Source organism: Equus asinus, chromosome 15 (genome assembly GCF_041296235.1).
Source record: "Equus asinus isolate D_3611 breed Donkey chromosome 15, EquAss-T2T_v2, whole genome shotgun sequence".
NCBI lineage: Eukaryota > Metazoa > Chordata > Mammalia > Perissodactyla > Equidae > Equus > Equus asinus.
This window is the reverse complement of record NC_091804.1, coordinates 34105366-34129318: the sequence shown is the minus strand read 5'-3', so window position 1 is coordinate 34129318 and position 23953 is coordinate 34105366. Positions and strand designations below refer to the sequence as shown.

Here is a 23953-nt window from a genome sequence, read left to right as displayed (position 1 = left end):
AAAACATTTAACACTGCATTGTGTTTCTTATGATATAGATCAAATCCAGAGGACAATTACACCCTGGAGCAAATCTGAAGTCAGGACTGGGCTGGGGCCATGGTGCCTGAGGTTTGAAAGCACTGGCCCCCCACCCCTCGCCCTGCCTTCTGCCCTCCCCTCACCCCCCAGGCCAAGTCTGGGCCCTCCCACTACCAGTAGTCGTAAGTATCGTCCCAGTTGTCAAAGTGCACCAGGAAGCGGCTGTCCACCACATCGGTCACACTGGCCACACAGACGAGGGATGGGTTCATGCGGTCAACAGCCTCCAGCTTCATGCCCACCTGGAAGCCCAGGGGTGGGGGACTCTGGGGGCAAGAAGAGGGGCTGCCACGGCCAGGCCCAGACCGGCTAGTGCTGGCCCAGAACCCACTGGCAAAGGAAGCAGTCGGTTCCCCAGGAGTCATGCTTGGGGGGATAGACGGGGGGGAGGGCAGAAGAAACAGGCTGGGAAAGAGGGTCCCTCCAGGACAGAATCATAAGCCCCAGGCCACTCAGGAACTCCTGGCCCCCAAGATGCACTCAGAGGAAGCCTCACTGTGGCAGAAGGTGAGCGACTGGCAGGGGGCTACGCATTCACCCAACGAGTGTGCCAGGCTGAGCACAAGCCTCCCCCACCCTGTGAGACAGGGGTCACCATCCACCATCATTTTACGAGTTAAGTAACTTGACCAGGACCACAATGCTAGTCAATGGTGGGGCCAAGGTTTAAACAGTTTGACTTAAAAGTCTGTATTCCCTGTCACCATAGTGGGTAGAACCCCACCAGTCACCTGAGAACCTGTAAGTATGGTCTCAGGGCCTGACTGGGGGTGTGGGGAGTAATGCTCCTTCCCGAACAGCACGGCGGAGCCCCTGGCCCACGGGGGTCCTGGATTTTTGACATGGTGATATTTCTCCTGGGGGTTCCCTACATCCCTCAGACCTTTTGCTTGGGATTAGGAGATACTTTAGCTGCTGGAGAAAGCTGCCAGCTGCCTTGAACAGAGAAAAAGACAACGGGTGAGTTGTTGGGACTCAATGGGAGAGGCTCAATGTTGGGGAGAAGGAAGGAAAAAGCAGCTCGCAGAATAGAAGCTTGGACCTTACACCAAAAACCACCGAGCAGACCAAAGCAAGAAACAAGAGCAGGGACCTCTCCAGGCCCAGGCTGGGATGGAGGGCCGGGGCTCCGAGGGGATGTGCAGAGGGGAGGATTTCTGCAGTAGGCAGGAGGGAGGGAACCGGGGGAGAATCTGTAATCAGCTTCCCCCTCTGGCCCTTGGCCTGCCCAGCGTGCCCCTCCCATTTGGTGTGAGAAACCAGAACAAGACTGAGAGCACCAGTGGATGGCTCTCCTCTGATGAGCAGATACCCTGGGCTGGCTGCAGTGACTCCGTCCTAGGGGGTGGGTGTCCACTCTGGCTCAGGGGCACTCACATGGCTCTGGCTCACAAACAGGTGCTTGGGGGCAGCCTGAGCTCTTGTGCTGCGCAGGTACTGGCTCCAGCTGAACTCCTCCTCCTTGTAACCTAGGCCCCTCGGGGGGGACGAACAGAGCACCGTGCAGACAGAGGCTGGGCCCTGGTGAGGGCACCCCACACTGAAGCAGCAGAGTCAAGCAGGCCTGAGGACCCCACAACCCTCAAGAACCTGCCCAGGGATCCCATGGCACAGCAGGACACAACCTGAGTGGACATTCAAAGGGCACGGGCAAAGCAGAAGCCTTGGGGCCCAGTCACAGCAGGATGCGATGAAGAGAGGCTGGTGTGCAATGGGGAACAGGGTAGGGGGGACCACAGGGAAGAGGAGGAGGGTCTGAGGGCTCCCTGCCTCACCCTGACCAACCCAGCTGGGCCTTACCTTTGGGGGGCTGCAGCTTGTGCCCAGTCTTCTCAAACCAGCCAGCGGGGTGAATGTCAGGGGAGTTGGCATTGATCCAGAAGTCATGGCACTCGGAATACCCATCAAAGTGCAGACGCAGGCGGTAGCCACACACCTGGCCCCGTGAGGGGGAATCACGGGCACTGCAATGCCAGCAGATGCCGCTCCCTTTCCCTCACCTCTCCTGGCCCAGCCTGGGGGGCTCAGGGGCTCTGATGTCACTGACGCTAGCAGGTTCCCCACCCCACCTCTCTGCTCCCAGGTTCCCCGCCATCGTGAAATTTGCCCCACGCTCTCCCATCCTGCGATGAAGACAGTTCATGTACTCACGAGCCCTGAGTTCTGGGTGCAAGACAGGGAGATTCTCTGACACCTCTTGCCCTTTCAAGCCCTGGACAGAACCCGGAGGGCACCTACCAAGGCTCAGGCCTGCTTAGGGCCCCAGTGACCTTTCCTTCTGCCATCTCCTCCCACTGCTCCCACTCGTGCACTCTGCTCTGGCCTCACTGAGCTGACAGCAGCTTCTTGGACATGCAGCCTGGTCCACACCCCATAGCCTCTGCCCACTTTTCTTCTTATGCCTGGAACACCCTACTCATTCCAAACTCATCTCTCAAGACTCAGCAAAGGAGGCCCTTCCTCTACGAGGCCTCTCCTGCCCTGTCGGTGCCCCTCTGCTCACGTCTGTCGCCACCCCTGTGGCATGTCACTGATGTCTTTATCTGGCTGATTCCCACACAACTGTGAGCTCCAAGAGGACAAGGACCTTCCTTGTAGGACTCATGCCAACATCCCTGCCCTTGGGATCTCTCTTCCTCAGGTCCCCTCAGACTGAAGTATACGCCCACTCAATACCATCACCACCCCTCACACTTCATCTGATTTTTGTTCATTTTTTAGCTTTCTATGTGTCCTACCTTAATCCCCTACTAGAATGTGTGCTGAGGGCAGGGCACTGTCTCTCTCATCTGAGTCCAGGCCCTCCGTGTCCCTGGCAGGCCCATCAATCTATCCTGACAGACATCATCAGGACGGTGGTGCAGGCCTCAGCTCACCTCGGCCACGCTGAGGATGAAGTACATGGAGGGGTGTTGAGGGTCGATGCCTTCCAACTTCATGCCCAGTCTGAAGCCATTCTTATTATGGGTGACCGTCTGGTACTGTCAACGCACAGATTGGAGAGGACCCAGCTTCCATCCAGCCTTATCCTTGCCTGGTGGGCTTGGGGTGAAGGAGCTGCCTTTAGGCCCCACCCGCCTGGTACTACCAAGGGGATTATTATTCGGGGGTCTTTAGTGCAGGGATCCAGAAGGGGAGAAACTAGATCTCAAGTCCCTTAAAAGATGTGGGGTGAGTCAGGGCTGGACTTAGGGGCTCTCTCTCACCCAAGCCACAGAAAGATCAGTGTGTAGAATTGAATAGAATTCAAAAGTCTGCAGGCCCAGTGATGGGTGAGCCTGGGTCCCATGTCCCTATTTCTTCCCACCCTGGAAGCCCCTTACGGTGAGCCCTTTTTGACACCAGGCTCCTAAGCTGTCTCTCCCGCTTCCATTCTGCCAGTCCTTTAAGGGACGTTAGACACAGAAAACACCAGAAGCCCTGAGTTTGGTCGTGAGTCCCTCGACTGGGAACACAAGGTTTTCCTAGGTGGACATTGTCCCACTCACGTCCTGGAAGAGGCTGACAGGGGCAGTGATGGCCTTCTGCTCCTCGAGGTAGGACTCCCATGACCAGCCTTCCTTCTTCTCCCCTGATGCTGTGGACAGGAGACAGACGGGCTGACCCCAGGCTGCTGCTGAAGCACCATTTCCTCAGTTTCTCCTGACTCAGCTCTACCCTAACCTTCACAACAAATCTTTGTTTGTGGTCACATGCTGCTCTCTGGTCCCACTCAGCCATGATGGTGCCAGAGGCAGGGGGGCAGACCTCAGGTGAGACCCAGTCTCAGGTGAGGCTATACCAATTCTATCTGTCCCTACCCCACCTCCAGGCGGCTGTCAGCAGAACTCTGGATTATGCAGCAACTAACTGAGGTTACGAAGCGTCAGCCTCAGAGGGACCCTGTTCTCTGGCAGAGCTGAGTGACAAGTCCTGAGCGAGGGGACTTAATCACAGCACCACCTAAGCTCACAGGGAAAGAAGAGGAGAATGAGAAATGAGAGAGAAAACGGGAAAAGAAGCAGAAACAGAGAAGAGAGGACACGTAGAAAGAAGAAATTCTCTTTTTTTGACTCTTCTTCTGAAGACTTACAGGCACACACAGAAACACAAATGCACATTGTGTGTGTGGTGAGCCCACAGAGTAGAGAGTGATTGCACAGCCCTCCCAGACATGCACACGCACACACGGTTGTCAGGGCCTATAGCCCTCAGTTGTCCGGGTCATGGGGAGGGGGCGATGGATTCCCCTGTGGGACCTTCAATTTAGCCTGAGATGGAGTCCTGGCCTCCAGCACAGAGAAGAAACACTCCTTAAAGGCTAGAATAGCTGGTGACATGTAAGGTAGTCCCATAAGGTCAGCCTGAGCTGCCTTCAACCGAAGGCCACAGACAAAGAGGCGACAACTTGGAAAAGTCAATTCATATCCCTTGGGTAACACGTCCAGCTTCTTCTAGGAACTCCTATGTCTCAGTTTTGTTTTCTGTAAAATGCAGGTAACTTCACCTACCACAGAGGGTCATTATGAGGAGTAAGACGCTGTGAGTAACAGATCCTTATGAAATACAAAGCGCTGGACTCGTGTTACTGGTCCTCCCCAGGTCTCCATGAAGTCTGATCTGGATTCTAGCTCTGCCTTGCTCTGGCTCACTTGCCTACTGCCCCCAATATTCGGGTGTGGAGTGATTTGTTACTCAGGAAGAAGCTTTTTTCTTTAGTTGGAACCTAAGTGGCTATAAGCGTCTGTCTAGCAGCTGCCAAAATGCCCCTGTCACTGTACTGAACCTTGAGATCCCAAACGTCTGACCCAGTTGGGTCAAAGTAAGTATTTCCTTCATCAACTGATCAACCAAGCCATCAAACTCTCTGAGACCCATGCCGACACACCGACCTAGAGCACATCTCTTCCTGCTGTCCTTTGTGCTGAGTGAAAACCGGATTGTCCCTTAGAACAAATCACCTACTATGTTCCCTCAAGAAACCCTCAGTTCTTCCACTCAGTCTTCATTCAGACTCACTGAGCAGGGGAAGGGAGAGAGAGAGAGAGTAGGCTTCAGGATGCCAGGGTGAGCATCACCTTGCTGTATCTTGCCACTGGAATTCCACATCATCCTGCATACTGCTGCTTTACTTTTTCCAAATCATCACTACTATTACAAGCCCTTCCCAATACCCATCTCTTTCTGCCTAGATGGCATTCTTCTTTTTGCCTCACTCTTCCCAAACCATAACATAAGCTACTTGTCAGATTTCTCATCTCAGGCACCTCTGCCTCTCCTTGGCTCTTTTTTTTTTTTTTTTTTTTTGAGGAAGACTAGCCCTGAGCTAACTACTGCCAGTCCTCCTCTTTTTTTGCTGAGGAAGCCTGGCCCTGAGCTAACATCCGTTCCCATCTTCCTCTACTCTATACGTGGGATGCATGGCGTGCCAAGCAGTGCCATGTCCGCACCCGGGATCCGAACTGGCAAACCCTGGGCCTCTGAAAAGCGGAACGTGCGCACTTAACCGCTGCACCACCGGGCCGGGCCCCTGCCTCTCCTTGACTCTTAACTCCGAGATCATCTCCCTTTAGCCATACTCCAACATGGCTAAGCTCTAAGACCCCCCATGCCACAGCAGAGCCCGCTGACCTCTTCCTTTGCCATCCCTTACCTTCCCTGCCACTTCCCTCCCTGGGCCTTCATTATCTGGAGTTCTCACTGGTCATACCACATACGAAATATACAGTCTTTACAGTCCACCATCACACACCACTTTCTTTTATCTTAACCATTCCTTTTACCATTAATTGGTACCTCCTGTGTGCCATGGCTAGTACCAGAAACTGGAGGTCAGGGATGTCTTAGAGACTTCACATACATGGTCTCTTTTAATCCTCACAATGTCTTCAGGTGATAGGTAGGGCTCTAGCAATCCTTTTCACAGATAAGAAAAGAGATTAATGTCATCCACTGGAGACAGACCTGACCACTAAACCTTTTAGTAATAACGAGATTCCCTCCCTGACCAAGCCTCCAGCCTCCTTCAGTTTCCCTGCTTTTTCCAGGGTGAACAATGGGCTGAGCCTTTAGGCACATCCCCAACCCCAAGTAAGTCCCAAAGCTCCTGTGGATGGTAGTGCAGTTTGTGCACTGTACACAGATGCCCAGCCAAGAGCATGAATGGGGGCTGAAATCCAGTGTGGGGTCCTTGCAAGGCTGAGTCTACTATGAAGAAAGGTTGCCTTTTTCTAATTGGTCTGCTCAGAAGGGGTACGTTTTCACAATTTGTGCAAAGGCACCACACAGGCTAGCTGTGGCACTGATCCTCTCTTGCCATCCAGAAATGCTCCTTTGCTTATTTCTGCTTCCTTGGGCTACATGCTTCCTTAGCCTAGCACTTACTTCAGCAAGCTCAGCCTGTTGAAAGCTAAATTTTGTAACTTCTCTGCCAAAGTCTGTGCCCCTTTTGGTATTCTCTACCCGAGTCCATGGCACCACCATCCATTCAGCCAGTCACACAAACCAAAAACTCGGAAGGGATCTTTTATGTCTCTCTTTTTACTTCCCAGGATCCTTTAGGCGGAGTCCTGTTTACTCCCTCTCCTGGGTATCTCTTGAATCTGTCTCCACCTCTCCACAGTCACTGTCCTTCTTTCTTTGAGCTGGTCCAAGAGCCACTGAACTGATCTCTCTGCCTCAGATCCAGTCTATTGCCAGAATATCTCTAAAATAAAAACTGGTTTGTTATTTCTTTGCTTTAAGGTCCACAATGGCTTCTGAGTTCTGACCAAAAGACAAAAATCCAGACATCTTTCCACAGCATACACGCCAGCCTCATCACACATCTCCATGCCCTTGTGTGCTTCTCTGCCTTTGCACACGTTGATCCCTCTGCCTCAAAGATCTTACGCTACCCTGTCCCATCCTATCTTTCTTTCATCCTTCAGGGCCCAGCCACAGCTCTGGCACCTAGCATAGGGTTTTATCCAGAACACGTGCTCAACAAATGTTTACTAAATGAATGACTAGAGGGATGGATGGATGCACGGATGGATGGATGGATGGAATGTCACCCCACATATCCCATGAAGTCTTCCTTGACTACATGAGGCAGAGTTTGTTCTGTGACAGTCTTTTGAACCTACAGACCTTAAATTAAATACTTATTACACTATTACATAATAATTACCTGTTTACACCTCTCTCTCTCTGCAATGAGATTATGAGCTCTTTAAGGGCTGGTATTGTGTTTTGCTTACTCTAAACTCTTAGCCCAGTGCCTGGTACACAGTAGACACTTAGTGTTTGGTGAATAAAAGAACAATAATGGAAATACTATACATCAAAAACTGTGGGATGCAGCCAAAGCAGTGTTTAGAGGGAAATGATAGCCTTAAACGAACATATTAGAAAAGAAGGAGGGCGGAAATTAATTAAATCTGAAAATTAAAATTAATCTGTCTCATGAAGTTAGAAAAATAGGAGTAAAGTAAACCCAAAGAAAATCAAAGAAAGGAAATAAAAAAGACAAGACAAATAAAATTAATAAGGCTCCGGCAAGACTGATTAAGAAACAAAAAGAAGGGGTGGGGGAAAAGGGGAGATATTGGTCAAAGAATACAAACTTCCAGTTACAAGAAGAATAAGTGCTGGGGATCTAATGGACAGCATAGTGATTTTAGTCAATAATACTATATTATAAACTTGAAAGTTGCTAACAGAGTAAATCTTAAATGTTCTCACCACAAAAACGAAATGGTAATTATGTGACATAATGCAGGTTATTGTATGGTGTAATCATTTCGCAATATATAAGTACATGAGGGGCCGGCCAGGTGGCACAGTGGTTAAGTTTGCACATTCTGCTTCTCAGCCCAGGGTTTGCGGGTTCGGATCCCAGGTGCGAACATGGCACCACTTGGCAAAAAGCCGTGCTGTGGTAGGTGTCCCACGTATAAAATAGAGGAAGATGGGCATGGATGCTAGCTCAGGGCCAGTCTTCCTCAGCAAAAACAAGAAGAAGATTGGCAGTAGTTAGCTCAGGGCTAATCTTCCTCAAAAAAAAAATATATATAAGTACATCAAATCAACATATTGTACCCCTTAAACTTACACGATGTTATAGGACAATTATATCTCACTAAGGCTGGGGAAAAAAAGAAACAAAGAAAGAAGCCACATGTAATAATAAGAGAAATAAAAAAGGGGGCTATCACTACATATCCTGCAGACTTTAAAAACGTAAGGGGATATTACGAAGAACTTTACATCCTTTTGACGGATTATCTTCTGCATCACCTAGCCTCATGCCTACCTGTATGCACTAGTGAAATTGCTCTCTTGAGTCACCAGGGCCACAATCCAATGACCTTTTCTCATTCCTCAACTCTCTCAATGTCTGTGTGCTCCCAACCACCCATTCCATCTCAGCATTTCCTTCTTGCTTCACTCTCTTAGCTCTATCTTCCTCCTCTTCTATTTCCATCACTGTTTCTTCTTTCCCTGACCCCAACCCTGCTCCTCAATGCTGGATCCCTAGAAATTAATACAGTACTTCCCTCTCATTTTCCCTCTTTCTGCTCACTCTCTCAGGAAGCTTCTTCAGCATGGTTTCAGTCATTTCAGTTGAGACAATTCACAAACTAATGGTTCTAGCCAGGCTAGAGTTCTGGCTACAAAGGTCTACAAAGGACAGACAGAAAATGTACAGAGAAGAATAGAATGCCAAGGTCCAAGAACAACTGATTACAAGCAGTCATCAGGGTGCCACCATGTGCTGGGTCTTTTTGTCTTAAATTTGCTACAGATACATCTCTGTATTTACCTACTTCTTATAGAGCATGGTTAGCCAACTCATAATCAGTTAATTTTAAGACACAGAAAATTTAATCAAGAGCCTGGTACTTGTGTTCAGCATGTGCCTTATAGGGATCTATGCCTGGGAACACCAAACTGAAGAGGCTGGGCTCCATAATGCTATGGTCTATTGTTTACCCAGTGAGAGCTATTAAAGCCATTAAGGTTTCTAAGAAGTATAAATAGACCCTTTTGAAAATCAAATAAAAGTCATGGACCATCTCCCGAGAACAATGAACAATTCACAGAATTTTGCATGTGAATTTAGATTAGGGACCTCAGTTAAGAAGGGACCCTTATAACTGATCAATGTTTTATACTGAATCACACATTCATATTCTCAATTTGTTCCCCAACTCTGTATAGCACTCTTTGTATTTCAATATAAAATGTTTCCTATACCCAATTAGAAAATGGCAAGGATCTGAATAGATGTTTCTCCAAAGAAAATATGCAAATTGCCAATAAGCTCATGAACAGATGCTCAGCATCAGTAGCCATCAGGGAAACACAAATCAAAACCACAATAAAATACCACTTCAGACCCACTGGGGTGGCTATGATAAAAAAGACAGGGGCCAGCCTGGTGGCATAGTGGTTAAGTTTGTGCACTCTGCTTCAGCAGCCCAGAGTTCGCTGGTTCGGATGCTGGGCACAGACATACACACCGCTCATCAAGCCATGCTGTGGTGCATCCCACATTGAAGAACTAGAAGGACTTACAACTAGCATATACAACTATGTACTGGGGCTTTGGGGAGGAAAAAAGAAAAGAGGAAGATTGGCAACGGATGCTATCTCAGGGCCAATCTTTCTCACTTACCCCCCCAAAAAGCATAAAAAAAACACAACAGATAATAACAAGCGTTGGAGGAGGTGGATAAACTGGAACCCTCATACACTGCTGCTGGGAACATAAAATGGTGCAGTCACTTTGGAAAACAATCTAGCAGTTCCTTAAAAGGCTAAACATAGAGTTACCTTATGACCCAGCAATTCCAGTCCTAGGCATATACACAAGAAAGATGAAAACTTCCATCCACACAAAAACGTGTTCACAAATGTTCATATCAGCATCATTCATAGTCCCCAAATGGAAGCAACCCACATATTCATCAACTGATAAAGAAAATGTGATATATCCTCACAATGAAATATTATTCAGCAATAAAAAAGGATGAAGTACTGATGTGTGCTACAACATGGATAAAACCTGAACACACTGTGCTAAGTGAAAGAAGTCAGTCATAAAGGACCATGTATTATATGAGCCCATTTATATGAAATGTCCAAAATAGGCAAATCCATATACATGGAAAGTAGATCGGTGGTTGCCTAGGGCTGGAGGGGAATTGGTAGTTTGGGGAGGTGACAGCTAATGGGCACAGGGTTTCTTTTTGGAGTCATGAAAATGTTCTAAAATTGATTGTGGTGATAGTTATACAACTGCGTGGATAGACTAAAAACCAGTGAGCTGTACACTTCAAATGGGAGAATTGTATGGTACATGAATTATATCTCAATAAAGCTGTTTCAAAACGACACTAACTGTAAAGTTTATAAATTGGACATCAGCAAAATGAAAACTTTCAGCTCCTCAAAAGACATCATTTAGGGAAAAAAAGCAAGCCACAGACTGGGAGAAAATATTTGTAATATATACATCTGACAAAGGACTTGTATCTAAAATATATAAAGAATTAATAAGTAATAATTAAGATAAGTAAGAAGATAACCCAATTAAAAATGGGCAAACATGTATGTCTAAGGTAACTATAAGGAAACAGAACAGGATGCTTGTAGGATTGCTCTGAATCTGAAAAGGCTGTACCATGTTGATCCTGAAGAGTGCCACTGTAGATACTTGATCTGGATGTGGGCAGAATGAGAGATGACATGAGAACATCAGTAACTGTTAAAATTCTCAGAATAGCTATTCATGACTAAACAAATTGAAAGACTTTTGCAATGGTGTGTTAGAAAATGATCTTTCACACAAATAGCTGTTGAAAAGGTGAAGGAGATATATGAGAGAGAAGGCCTGAGTATGTACATGAGTTATGTGGTTCTAACTCTTAAACTACTGGAACACTTCATCAGGACCAGATATATCAGGTGTGTAGAATATGAACCCAATAGCTGGCCATCAAACTGCCAAAGAGTGTAGCTAAAACAGATTCTCCACACACACACAGGACACTCAAGCAACCCTGCCACCCCCATCCCTAACCCCAGACTTTTCTGCCAAAAGACCCAGAAAATGAATGGAAAATTTTTAGCCATAAATGCAAACTCTTGTCTACTGATAGAGTTTCTTCTCTTGAAAAAAGAGAAAAAGGCAGAAGGGGGAAAACATCCAGAAACCAATGCTATACCAATGTTCACAGTTGAGAGGGTGAGTGCTATGAATCAAAAGACAACTTTGTACTGGTCAACAGGACCCAGCCAGAGCATGCTGATTTATGAATCTAAGTAAGACAGAGCAGTTGAGTCAACAGTAGTTAGACACCATTTCCTTCCTCTGCGTAAGTCTTAAGAGGTCATAAGCTATTGAGAGCTAAGCCTTTGTCTTTGAATGTGACAGCTTTGGGTGAGAGTGGAAATCTGGTTTGGCTGTACTGGGCGGAAGGGGGAACAGGCACTATAGGGTTTTGAGCCCTGGACACAGATTGGGCTCCTCTGGCTGGCACTGGATCCATCAAGGCAGAATGATATCCCAAGAACTGGGCTCACCCTCTGGCTCTCTCTAGGACAAGAAAGACAGTGACTCATGCAACTGAGCCATGGTCCAAGAGGAACCACCAACATACAACTCATCCATTCCTCTACTGAACAAACATTTATTGAGAGTTTACTCCACATCAGTCTCCGTGTGTGATAAGACTAAGCACCAGGCATACAATGATTAATAAAACAGATTGTTTTGAGGGAGGTAGACAGACATTAAACAAAGTGCTACACAGTATCTAGGTGATTACAAGGCGTGGTAAAGCTACTTAGCTCCAGTTGACTGTTATCACAGGGGAATGTGGAGATGATAATGAAGAAGACCTGAGGACCAAAGCTGACTATCAATGATCTTTGTCCCATTTTTCTTAGAAAATGGAACAAACCAAAGGGTCAGAATGGCGGCCCAGGGTCAGATTAATGACCAGTAAGAACTTGTTCACACCACCAAAGGGAAGCAATGCCATGTGGTGCTACTAAAGGTTGCTCAAGTCTTGGGATACTGAGCCTGGCAGTGAGGCCTACTCACAACTGGATAATAGAGGATAAACACACACATGCTGTAACCCCCAAGAACACACATACACTAATGCACAGACCAGAAACCTTGTCTCTCTCTCGTCCTCTCATACAAACACACTAACGCACGCTCATCTATATAGGTACAACACACCATCACAACCATAACTCACACTCCCAGCCTCACCCCTCCAAAGGTGTGTACACACATCACAAGAATATATATACCCAGGCCACCATACCAGGCTGGCTGCTGCTCCACTCCTCACTTTCTGGGGTGCTGGCAGTGGGCTGTCCCTCTGGATCTTTTCCTTCTTCTTGCTTCTCCTGTGGAAGGCAAGCCTGATCCCAGCTTCCTGTCCTCGTGGCTTGGGGTGAAGCCCCAGCCCCTATTCCTGGCCCCTGCTTGGCTCTCTGGCCACATGGTGTTCTGCCCCAAGCAGGTGGAATTTCTTCTAGGCCACCAGCAGGAACATAGCCCCAGCAGACAACTCTCTACCACTTGGTCACAGACTCACATGAGCCTATGCCGCCTAGTTACACAGCTTGACTACAGTTCTCCTCTTTCCCAGGTGGGGAAACTGAGGACACAAATATCTGCTCTGTGCTGATTTTACCTGCTCACTGGAATTTTCATGCTCTGTCTCTTCCAGCTTCTCTGCAACTAGAGGCCTCTGCTCCCTGGCCTCTGGCCTAGTGACTGGGCTCCCATGGTGGAGCTTCCTGTCTGCCTGCACATCTACTCGGGTGTCAGTTCATGTGAATGTGACTTAGCCCTGACACTAGACCGAGATGGGAGCTCCAGAAAAGCAGGAGGGTGATTTATCCATTTTCCTCCAATCAAGTACAGGACCTGACTCTGGATGGGACTCCAAAATATGAGTTATTATGTGTCTTCTCTGGCCCAGCCCCAAGACCTGGATTAATGGAGGAGATAGTGGGAATTGGGGTACAGCCTCCAGCCTCCCCCTTCCCTCCCCCTGCCCTCTTCCTACCATGGCCTCTGGGTCGGACTCCTCCTCTGATGGGCTCTGGTATTCCCTGTGCTTCCTCTTCTTCATGGGTTTGAGGAGCTCAGAAGTGCTGGCACAGGAGGAGTTCTGGCCTGAGGAGTTCTCCACTATGACTGACCTGAGGGAGGGGCAGCCTGAGGAAAGAACACCCGCCCTGCACCCCCCCAGCCCCTGTCCTAAGTCCTGAACAGGAATGGAGCTTTGGGGCCTGAATGCAGAGCAAGTAGGGCTGCCTCCCTCCACCACCCTCCCCTCCTCGCCCCCCGCCCCCTTACCGCTCCTGGTACAGCGGGGGGCAGCCATCACTGGAGGAACCAGCATCTGGACCGGTGCCTGGTTGAGGCCCGCAAGCCTGGCACTGACAGGTGCCATCATCCTCTGGGGGGTCCTGAGGGGGATCTTCTGGAGGGTCCTGGGGGAGGTCCGCTGTGGGGGCCAAAAGGGCCTGAGACCTCCCACCCGATCACAGCCACACCCAGGTTCCGCCCACCCTGGAGCCCACGTCCCCTCAGGCCCGGCCTCACCTTGGTCGCACCTTGTCAGGTCCTTCTCCACCTGAGGACCAACCCCTGGGCGCACCTGCAGAACCCGGGCCACGCCCCCCTACCAAGGCTCCACCGGGAGCTCAGGCCTCGCCCCACCGGCTCAAGGATTCGGCTCGCGGCCTGGGGCTCTTACCAGGCTGGTGGGTGCCCGCATCGCCACCTCCTGCTGGGGCCTCGCTATTTTCGTACTCGGCCACGCCTTCCTGCCGCAGCTCGGGGCTCGGGGGCTGCTCCGCTCCCACCATGTTCAGCGGCGCGTACTCGCTGATCCGGAACTGGAGCGCGGGAGGGTCTGAGGACCGCGACTCCCCTGCCAGCCCTTGAACCACTCCCCGTTGACACTGTTTCCCTCCTGCCGCCTTACTCCAGGCCACGCCCCCCAGCAGCCAGCAAGACCCCGCCCCTGGGTGCCCACCTCAAGCCACGCCCCCAGACTCCCGCGGGCCTGGGCTCCAGGGCGCCTCACTCCAAGCCAAGTCCCTAAAGCCCCATCCCAGGGCGTCCCTCTCCAAGCCACGCCCCCAGGTCCCATTCCCCACAAACCACGCCCCTAGGTCCCCACATGCCCTTGTCCTCAGAGCGCTTCGCTCCAAGCCACGCCCCTAGTTTCTCACTCAAATCCCCACCCGCAGAATCCTCCATCTCGCCAGCTTCCCCCACCTTCCGCCTCAGGCCCCGCCTCCGAGCCCGCAGGCCCCGCCCACAGCTGCGGCTCGCGGGGCCCCGCCAATCCCCACAGACACTGACCCGCAGGCCGCTCCCAGGGGGCGGGGCCGCGGCCTCTGTCCACTCCAGGAGCCGCACTGTGCTGCCGCTGGAGCTGGCCGCCGGGCCGGCGCTTAACTGCGGCAGAACCGTGGCCGTGACAGGTACGCTGCCGGCCACTCGCTCTGGGGCGCCCACATGGATCGGCTCCCGCGGAAAGCAGGACACATCCAGGGCACTGCTGGACAGGCCAAGGGTGGCCGTGCTGGCTGCGAACAGATACACGGACAGACAGGACACAGGTGAGCCCGGTGGCCCTGCCCCGACCCTGCCATGCAGGTGTGGGCAGGTGAAAAGTATCATCTCCTCCCTAGGGTCCACACCTGCTTGGGCAGGTATGGGGGCTGCTCCTCCTCCCAGACCCCTGGCTTGGCCCACCTGGGATGATGAAGGCAGTAGCGGGCAGGTGAGGGCCTGAACCTGGGCTGTCTCTGGCCACCAGGTGCACGCTGACCTCCCCTGAGGAGGGCCCCTTCAGTGTCCTCAGCATCTCCATTTCAGCATGCCCCTCCATCCTGGTAGGCCTACAAGCGGAGCAGAGCCATCAGGGCGATCAGGGAGGGAGGCGGCTTCTTTGAGGAGGAGCTGCCCGTCCTCAGGGAAAACCCTCAGGCCTGAGCAGAGTAGGGTGTCTTAGGAGACCAGCATCAGGTCTGGCCACTAGCTCTAACCAGGTCACGCGGGCCCTGCACCTCCCCAGTTTCCTTAAGATGAGCATGTGTGAGGGTGCTTTGTAAACTGTGACATACAGAACTGACTCTGGGGAATATGTCTCAGGCCAAGTTCTGTCTGGCCAGCTGTCCTCATGACACACCTCAGGCCAAGGCCAAACACCCCTCTTTTTTTCTTTTAAAGCTGAGCACCTGAGCTAACAACTGTTGCCAATCTTTTTTTTTTTTTCCTTCTTCTTCTCCTTAAAGCACCCCAGTACATAGTTGTATATTCTAGTTGTAGGTCCTTCTGGCTCTGGCATGTGGGACACCACCTCAGCATGGCCTGATGAATGGTGCCATGTCCGCACCCAGGATCTGAACTGGCGAAACCCTGGGCCACTGAAGCAGAGCACGCAAACTTAACCACTCGGCCATGGGGCCGGCCCCCCGCTCTTTTTTGACCCCTTCTCCCTCTGGGGATTCAGAGCCCTTGAGTACCAGGTTCTCCTTCACTCATACAGGTTCATCTTCCTGGGAGGTGATCTTTCCTGATCACTACTCCCTCCAACCTCAAGCACAGCAACATCTGTTGAACAACTGCATGCATTTGAAGAGCAAAGAGGGAGTGCCCAGAGAACCCAGGCAGTGCCTGATTTTCCTGTAATAAAGCAAGGGCGGTAAAAGCATTTAATAAAGAGTTGGTTGAACAGGTAAATATATGAAAAAAAAGACCTAGTACCATAACAAATATACTTAATATCTATTATTACTTAACTCCTAAAGTGTGTTGGCCTCTGTCCTAGATGCCTTACCAGCACTGTCCAGTAGAAGTTTCTATGATGACGGAAATGTCCTATACCTACACCAGCCAGCACAGTAGCTGCTAGCCACATGTAGTTCCTGAGCACTAGAAATGTCGCTAGTGTGACTGAGAAACTGAATTTTAAATCTTATTTACTTCAAATTAAATTTAAATAGCCACAGCGGCCATAGTTATTGTACTGCACAGCACAACTTTATATATACTATAATTGGCCTGTCGACTCTACCTCCAAAATACATCTCAAAGTCTGACCACTTCTCTCCATCTCATTGCCACCATGCTAGCCCCAACCACCATCAGTTTTCCCTGGACTTCAGAAATTGCTTTCTAAGCCATCTCAAGATCCTTCTTCTCTTGCTCTCTATAGTCTATTCTCCAGTAAGAGAAAGCATTAAAAATGTAAACCAAATCGCATAATTTCTCTACCTAAAATCCTTCAATGGCTCCCCATTGCCCTTAGAATAAAATCGAAGTGCTTTACCCTATAGAATCTGGCCTAAGTCTTCCTCTCTGACATCATCCCTCACCACTCTTCCCCTTGTTCTCCACCCTCCACAAACTCTGGTTTCCTTCTATTGCTTCACTAAATGTCCCCACCTCAGAGCCTTTGCCATTGCTGTTCCTTCCTCCTGGAATGCTCTTCCCCAAGCTCTCTGCTTGGCTGCCTCCTTCCCATCCTCCAAGCCTCAGCTCAGGGGTCACCTCCTCAGAAGAGGTCTTTCCTGAGCATTCAGTTTAAAGTAGCACACCCCTCACCCCGTCCCACTCCTGCTTATCTCAATACTGTGTTCATTTCCTTCATGTCCTTCATTATAATCAATAATGATCTTCATTTATTTGTGTTTGATCAGTCGTCCCCACATAAATGTAAGTTCCATGAGGGCGCAGCCCTTATCTGTTTTGTACACTGCTCTATCCCCAGCACTTAGAGTGGTGCCTGGCACACAGTAGGTGCTCAGTAAGTATTTGGTTGGATTTCAGTAATTTCAACTTGTTAATAAAAAGCACCGTAAGAGTGTCTCTTTTTGGTAATGACAAACGTGTTTTTTTTTTTTTTTTTAAAAAAAGCTTGGTTTTTCTCAATACACTTTTAAAGGTTTTTAAATTGTTTCATATCTGGTCAAGTTGAGATTTTTAAGAACCTCATTTTTAATTTGTAATAAAAGTTTACAATTTGATTTTTTCAAAAAAGTCAACAAACTGCAAGCACCTGTTAATAAAGGTCTTAAATAATAATAATAAAAAAAAGCACTGTATGAGTGATTGACACTTGGTTGTTTAAGGTGTTAGCAGTACTTGACAGTGGCTTCTGGCATACAGGTTAAGGGAAAGAAGGTGGGCCTAGGCTTAAGACAGAGTTAAGACAGTTTGAATCTCAGCTCCACCACTTAATACCTGTGACTCTGAGTGAGTGGCTTACACTCTCTGAGCCTCAGTTTCTGCATGTGTAAAATGAGCCTGGTAATGGCATCTACCTCATAGGGCTTTGGTGAAGAATAAATCAAAAAATATGTAAAGTCTTGATACCAGCACTTTCAAATATCTACCAATCCACTCCCTTTTAACAGAAATTCCAGGGAGCTTGGTAGCTTCTGGCCAAGAACATGTAAACCGCTTGCTTGCAATGGGTGCTGTCTCTCCCGCCCTCCCTCCTGCTGTTCTTGCGCATTCACTTATTTTCCAGCTTTTCTTCCCTAAAACACAGGGTCCATCCTCTACATTATAGAGTGTATACTCAAGCAGGCAAAGATGAGAAATATAACCTGATTAATTAAGGCAGCATGCAAACCAAGGTTTGTTTTCCCTTTTTTTAAATTATAAAATAGAATTCCCTGCATTTCAATTCCAATTATATTGCTTTGCACAGCTGAAGTACTTGCACCATTTTTAGTTCTTTTAAACAGAGTCAATATTTTTGTTTAAAACCCTGACAGTCATTAAGAGTGAATGTGGGCACTCCTGAAAGAATTCCATTCTGTTTCGAAACCCCTCCCCGGTTTCAGGTCTGTCCAGGAAGAGTGGCTGAGAGGACCGCCCTTCTGTTCCGGTGTGCTGCCCTTTGTTCCGCATACACTGGAGGGCCAACTTGGTGTCAGCACCATTTGTGCTCTGGGAGTACCATCTCAAATAAGACTGAGTGCTCTTATGAAGCTTATGTTCTAGAAATAAGAGATAAGGTTGAGGCTGGAGATACAAATTTGAAAACCATCCTGTAGAGATGGTCTTGAGTATAAAGAAATGGGGGGAGCCTTGGAGCTCACCGAGATTGATAGGTTGGGAAGAGGAAGAAGATCGAACAAAAGAGACTTAGAAGGAGACTGCAATGAGGTGAGAGGGAATCCAGACGAATCTGGGCTTCTGGAGGGCACAGGGGGAAAGTTTGCAGGAAGATGGGACAGCTCAATGGTGTTAAATGCCACTGACACATCCAGTCACATGAGGACTGAGTGTCGACCATTTTAGCAATAAAGAGGTCATCAAAAACCTTGACAAGAGCCATTTCAGAAGAGCTGTGGGCACAAAAACCTACTGGAGTGGGTTCTAGAGAGAAATCATTAATTAGTCCAATATTTATTGAGCACTTACAAGGTGCCAGGCACTGTTCTAGACTATCTGGATTTGTCAGTGAACAACACAGACAAAAACCTCTGCCATGGAGTCTACATTCTGGTGGCGAGACTGACAAGAAGGGTTGGTCCTTGTAGGAGAGAGAATAGGAGAAAGCAGAGTGGAAACAATGGGATGAACAGCTCTTTCCAGGAGCTGTGATGTGAAGGAGAGCATGGAAACGGGGGAGGGTATTTGGAGAGTTGATGTGGTCTCAAGGAAGGGGTTTTTTGGTGTTTTTTTTTTTAAATAGGAGGTGTCACAACATGTTTGTAGCTGATGAAGATGAGCTTACAGAGAGGAAGAAACTGACAGTGCAGGAGAAAAAAAAATAATTGTAGAAGACAAATCCTTGAATGTGTAGGAGGGGAGAGGATCCCGTGCGCCTGTGATGTCGGGACCCATCACGTGTGGTTGTGGGCTCCAGGCTAGCAGCACCTACTCTTTCTGTGTTCTTTCCTGAGGCCGGGAACTGCCTTCTCTGGATTTGAATTCACCCCTCCTCTACCACTACTACCCACCACATTTGTAGCTCACACAGCATTTTCATAAGCATTGTCCCACTAGGTCCACATGGCAGCACGACCAGCCTGAGCCGGGTGCAAGGAACCCATCCACACCTACCCCTGCAGCCTGGTCACACCTTCAGAACGCCAGTTCTGTGGCCTCTACACATTCTGTTCTGTCTGCTTGGTACCTTTCCACATCCCATATATCTGGAAAATTTTTAATCATCCTTCAAGATACAGCTTCAGTGACACCTACTCTATGAAGTCTTCCTAGAATCCACTCTCAAAACAAAGTTAATCACTCCCTCTAGTGTGCTCCACTCCACCACGATCTATGTCTTTCTCCTCCAGGGACCAGAACAAAGCACCTGGCATGCAAGAGCCTGATCCAGATATTGCACTGACAGTCATGGAATGAATGAATCAGCGAGCTGGGAGTAAAGAGTGGTCAATAACATATGGAGAAGAAACAAATGGTACTGAAAGCCATAAATGGCTTACCATTCTTGCCTTAGGCTAGAACACTACTATTTTCTCCTTCTGTGCTGCTCAGAGGCTGGGGGAGGAGGGGATAAAGTGGGAGGTCCCGGCCACTGTGAAGGTTGTCATTGGCAGTCCTCAGCTGTCAGCCTCTCTCCGAATTGCCCTCAGCCAGAGGAGCTGCCTCGCCCAAGTGCCCTCTCCTGGAAGCAGCCATCTGTTGACTAGTCGATACGGGGTATAAAGGCGCCGCCCCCTTGCCTCAATTGGGGATGTCTCTCCTGGGCCATCTCGGTTCCAGAGCTTCCCTGGGGACAGGCTGAGGGCTCCTTTGAGACTACATGAGCAGTTCAACTTCTTCCTCTGCCCAACCACCCTGCGGTCTTCACTCCCCTGCAGGTGATACCCCCAAGGGCACTCCAACCTACACTCACATCTCCCTCTGAGTCTGTTTCCGGGGAACCTGACCTAAAACGATCCTTGGATACTCAGCACGGAGCGCTGTCTGGCACATAGCAGATGCTCAATAAATATTTATTGAATGAATGTGCCCGTGTTTATGATCTCTTGGTCTGTCGGCCAAGGTTCCCCCCAGCCTTTGCCCTTCAAGACCTCGTATACAACAGACGCTCAATAAATGCCCTCGTTCTAGGTGTTGGGGGTGGGGAGCTAGCGTCCCAGACAGACACCCCCGATACTCCCAAAACGCCCGCGGAGCCCCAGAGAGACTGAGCGCCACAAACTTGGGGCCTCGGCGCCGCCCCCCGCCGCAGGTGCCGCGGAAACCCGGGAGGCGGAGAAAGCCAGTTCAAGGGTCGGGACCCGCCGCCCGCCTCCCGAATCCTCCCCGGACTAGTATAGCCGGCGGCGGGCGGGGCGGCCACGGATCCGTCAGCCCCGCAGAACGGTTACTTTTTAAAACGCCAAAATGGCGGAATTCTTTTTATTCTTTCCTTTTACAAAAAACAATAATAATCCAATTTTCCGTTATAAAAATCGGAAATTAATGGTAGAAAAGAGAAAGTTTGCCAAATGACCCATTTCTTAAGAAAACCACCGTCTACACCCTCTTTTCCATTAACGAAAAACTCTTAATTGACTGCATTTTTCTAAAATCAAAGCCTCCTCCCTCCCCACCCTCCCGATCGCGGCCAGCAGCAGCACGGTGGATGCGCCCGCCTCGCCCTGCAGCCCCGCACCCGCCGGGCCCCTCCGCACTCCGCCCAGACCCCTTCCACTCGGCTCTCCCCAACCTCCTCCCCAGCCCGCGCCCCCCGCCGGAGGCGCTCGGAAGGAGCGACGCAGCGGGGCCGCAGACCCGAGGACTCTTCGTGCCGGGCTGGACCCGTTGGGGCGGCGCCCCCGCACCCCGGGGTCCCAGCCCAACAGCCGGCGGGATGCCTACCTGCAAGGCCAGCGCGCGCCCTCCAGGCGCCGAGCTGCGGTCCGAGCCCCGCGCAGCGCGCGCCTGCGCGCACAGGGGGGCGGGCCCGCCTCCCTGCAGGATGCCGGGCGCTGACTGCGCGCCGAGCAGGTTTGGGGGGCGCGGGCCCGTGGGTCCAGAGGCGCCCGCGCCCTCTTGCTTTCCTGCGAGGCCCCGGCCGCGTGGGCCTAATGTCCCCTCCCTCTGGGGTCGGATTGCTGCGCGGGCGAGGCGGCTAGAGATTCTTCCTGCTTACTATCCCCTGCATCACAGCCAGCAGCGCGCAGGGGGGCTGGGGGACCACCAAGCCCAAGTGAGAGCCTGGTGGGCCTCCAAGCTGAGTGGTCAGTGACAAAAGACTCCTGCACGCACCCCGGCCGGGTCGCTGCGCTGTCCAACGGCTTCTCACCGCGCCTGCCCCCCCACTTGGAGAAGAAGAGACAAGGAGAGTCAGAAAACTGCCTCAGGAGGGGTGAAGGGCCTAGCGACCAGAAGAAAGGAGGCCCGCGCGACGTGAGCTCTGATCCTGGCCCTGCCTGGCCTAAAGGGAGACATCAGCCGCGCCTGCGTTTGGATGAGCCCACTGCCATTGACTGATGGTGTAACCTAGGACACATCACTTTATTCTCCTGGTCCTCTCTTTCTCCATTTGTAAAGACTATTACTTCATGGTCTCTGTTTTCAGTAACGGTTCCTGTTGTGGTGTTGCCTTGAGCAAGTCACCGCTTCTCTGTGCTTCCGTTTCCTTGGTTTATCTTACTAGTGACATCTCCCTGTTATTGGTTCTTGTAGCACAAAATACTTCTCTTTCTTACACATACCACATCTGTAACTTCGTGTAGATTTGTATAATTGGACAAGTTGAGACTGCAAGCTCCAAGAGGGAAGGAAACATTCGTTTTTGTATCCCTAGCACCTAGCCCAGAGCTGGACACTGAGTGGGTGCTCAATACATACCTGTTTACTGACTAATGATTTATTGCACGCAGACGAAAACAGGGCAACACTTGGTACAGCCCAGAGACGGGGCCCCTCTCCCACACCAATGATTTAATGTAATCCTTCATTTTACAGAAAAGGACATTGAGGTCCATTTGGCCTAAGGTCATGGCCACAGGTCAGAGCTCCATGCTCCTGACTTCCAGTTCAGATGTGAAAAGGGTCTCTAGTTACGCATAGGCAAATTCCTCAAATTGTTGTGATCATCAGGTTTAAATTTATGCAGACTTTAACTATTCCGGTTACCACGTCAACGCATTACGTTTTCCTTCCTTGCTGCAATGTCAATTTTTAATCACATCTTGTATTATTGGGAATAAGATTGCATCAGTTGAGGATGCTGGTTGCCATAACAATGGAAGTCTCTTTATACACACCAATACACACACAACCATCCGCTCATTTCTTGTCTACCCAGACTGTACTTGTTTTAGACTCCAAAAGATTTTAGGTATTCAGATTAAAAGAAAGTGGTGAAACTACACAAACACCATGGCTTCTCTAACAAATGTATCTTCTAGGTAGTGATTAAGACAGACAAGTGGAATCTGAGCTAGTAGGATGCAGGAAAGAACAACTAACAGCGACTTGAGTTGCTGAGACATTATTTTTCTGCTCATTCACAGTATTTTGGTGGTCTCAATACCTATGGTGGGCTTGCTTGAACACCTTCAGGAATGGAGAGACCCTCCCAAGTTGATGTGATTTGGGGAAGGTTCCGCCTCTTATATAGCTCACAGGAGCAGGTGAACTAGTCGTTCTTCCCTCCAGTGACAGCCTCCTCTTCAACAAGTTAATAGCCTCCGGTGTTTTCCCCAGGTTGACTCCCTACCCAAGAGTGGACCCAAACTTTTGAAATGTTGATGAATAGAAGCACTGAGAAAGCTGTTTGTAAGCAGCCAGAACTTTCTGTTCCTACAGATTTTAATTCAACATTGGAGCAATCCATGTATCTTAGGAAAATCATCAGGACGTACCCTTTATGTAAGTGTAAAAATACTTATGGTTCCAGTGACATGGCAGACTTTGCTAATTGGGAGCCCTTTCTAGCACAAACACGCCAAAACCCTGGATAAAATATTACAAGAACGTGGAAGGAAGCAAGCAAAGGAGGAAGGAAAATAAATTCACGGCTGAACTAGCAAGAAGTGGAAATCAGCAGTATCCAGAAACAGTGAAGCTGAGCAACAAGGGGCTGGGCTGACCTCTCCTGCCCTGCAGGTGGTTATTGGCTATAGACAGGAACCACTTGCTAGTGACTTGGGTTTCATCCCACACATAATGACAGGAGATGGGATCTGGGGTCCATGTGATACTGCAAATTGGAACTGAAACCCCTGGATAAAGACTGGATACTCCCCACCCCCAGACTAAATACTTGTGAGCCCCATGGTGGGAAAGGTAGGGGATGCACAAGTTTCCAAATATGATTAGCTTCAGGTCCTGCTTCTCCCTGGGCATGGGTGTGTGCTATTGAGAACATCAGAGACTCACAAAATTTATATTTGGCTTTGGGAATTTACTGTTGTGAATTTTGTTTGTGAAAAAACGTGTCTGTGACCACTAGGAAAATTTGTCTCAGTGATGGCCAGAGCCTCAGCTATTTCCCTTACTCCACCCTGTGAAATATCTGAACCTTGTTCGCAACATGATAGAATTCATGTCTTATGATGAAGCTGAGGAACCCAATGAAAAAGAATCACTTGATCAAGCTTTATTAGTTTTCTATCAATGCTGAACATGGTACTAGGGAGCTACTGGTTAAAAACCCCCCACAAATTTATTATCTTGCAGTCCTGGAGGTCAGACGTCCAAAGTGGGTCTCCCTGGGTCTCCAAGCGTCAGCAGAGCTGTGTTCTCTTCTGGGAGCTTTAGGGAAACATTCATTTTCTTGTCTTTTTCCAGTTTCTAGAGGCTGCCCACCTTCCGTGGCATGTGGCCCCTTCCTCCATCATCAAAGCCAGCAATGGCCAGTCAAGTTTTTCTCATGTC

General features: G+C 49.5%; 1 protein-coding gene and 1 long non-coding RNA gene across 9 annotated transcripts in view; one reads left to right on the top strand and one right to left on the bottom strand.

The window, feature by feature from the left end:
• Positions 1–21128, bottom strand: part of LOC106834351 (L3MBTL histone methyl-lysine binding protein 1) — a 69166-nt gene extending 48038 nt beyond the window's left edge. For 5 of the 8 annotated variants that reach the window (XR_006513847.2, XM_044748102.2, XM_070485958.1 and 2 more), the window contains exons 1-12: positions 15619–15755; positions 14846–14991; positions 14450–14676; positions 13836–13977; positions 13433–13583; positions 13140–13275; positions 12387–12471; positions 3570–3658; positions 2958–3062; positions 1882–2017; positions 1459–1550; positions 196–347 (exon numbers count right to left, since the gene is read on the bottom strand). Coding sequence is in view for 7 of the 8 variants with exons in the window: in XM_044748102.2 (XP_044604037.2) it covers positions 196–347; positions 1459–1550; positions 1882–2017; positions 2958–3062; positions 3570–3658; positions 12387–12471; positions 13140–13275; positions 13433–13583; positions 13836–13977; positions 14450–14676; positions 14846–14981 (1451 nt within the window). In the remaining variant the exon portion in view is untranslated. Of the gene's footprint in view, positions 1–195; positions 389–1458; positions 1551–1881; positions 2018–2957; positions 3063–3569; positions 3659–12386; positions 12472–13139; positions 13276–13432; positions 13584–13835; positions 14084–14449; positions 14677–14845; positions 14992–15618; positions 15756–20944 lie in introns of those variants that run through there. The other 3 variants (XM_070485957.1, XM_070485960.1, XM_044748108.2) reach the window with 3 other exon arrangements.
• LOC106834352 (uncharacterized) lies at positions 14571–20079 on the top strand. The gene is made up of 3 exons (XR_011494646.1): positions 14571–14709; positions 19411–19535; positions 19939–20079. It is a non-coding gene; the product is annotated as an uncharacterized lncRNA (long non-coding RNA).
• Positions 21129–23953: the final 2825 nt, after the last annotated feature.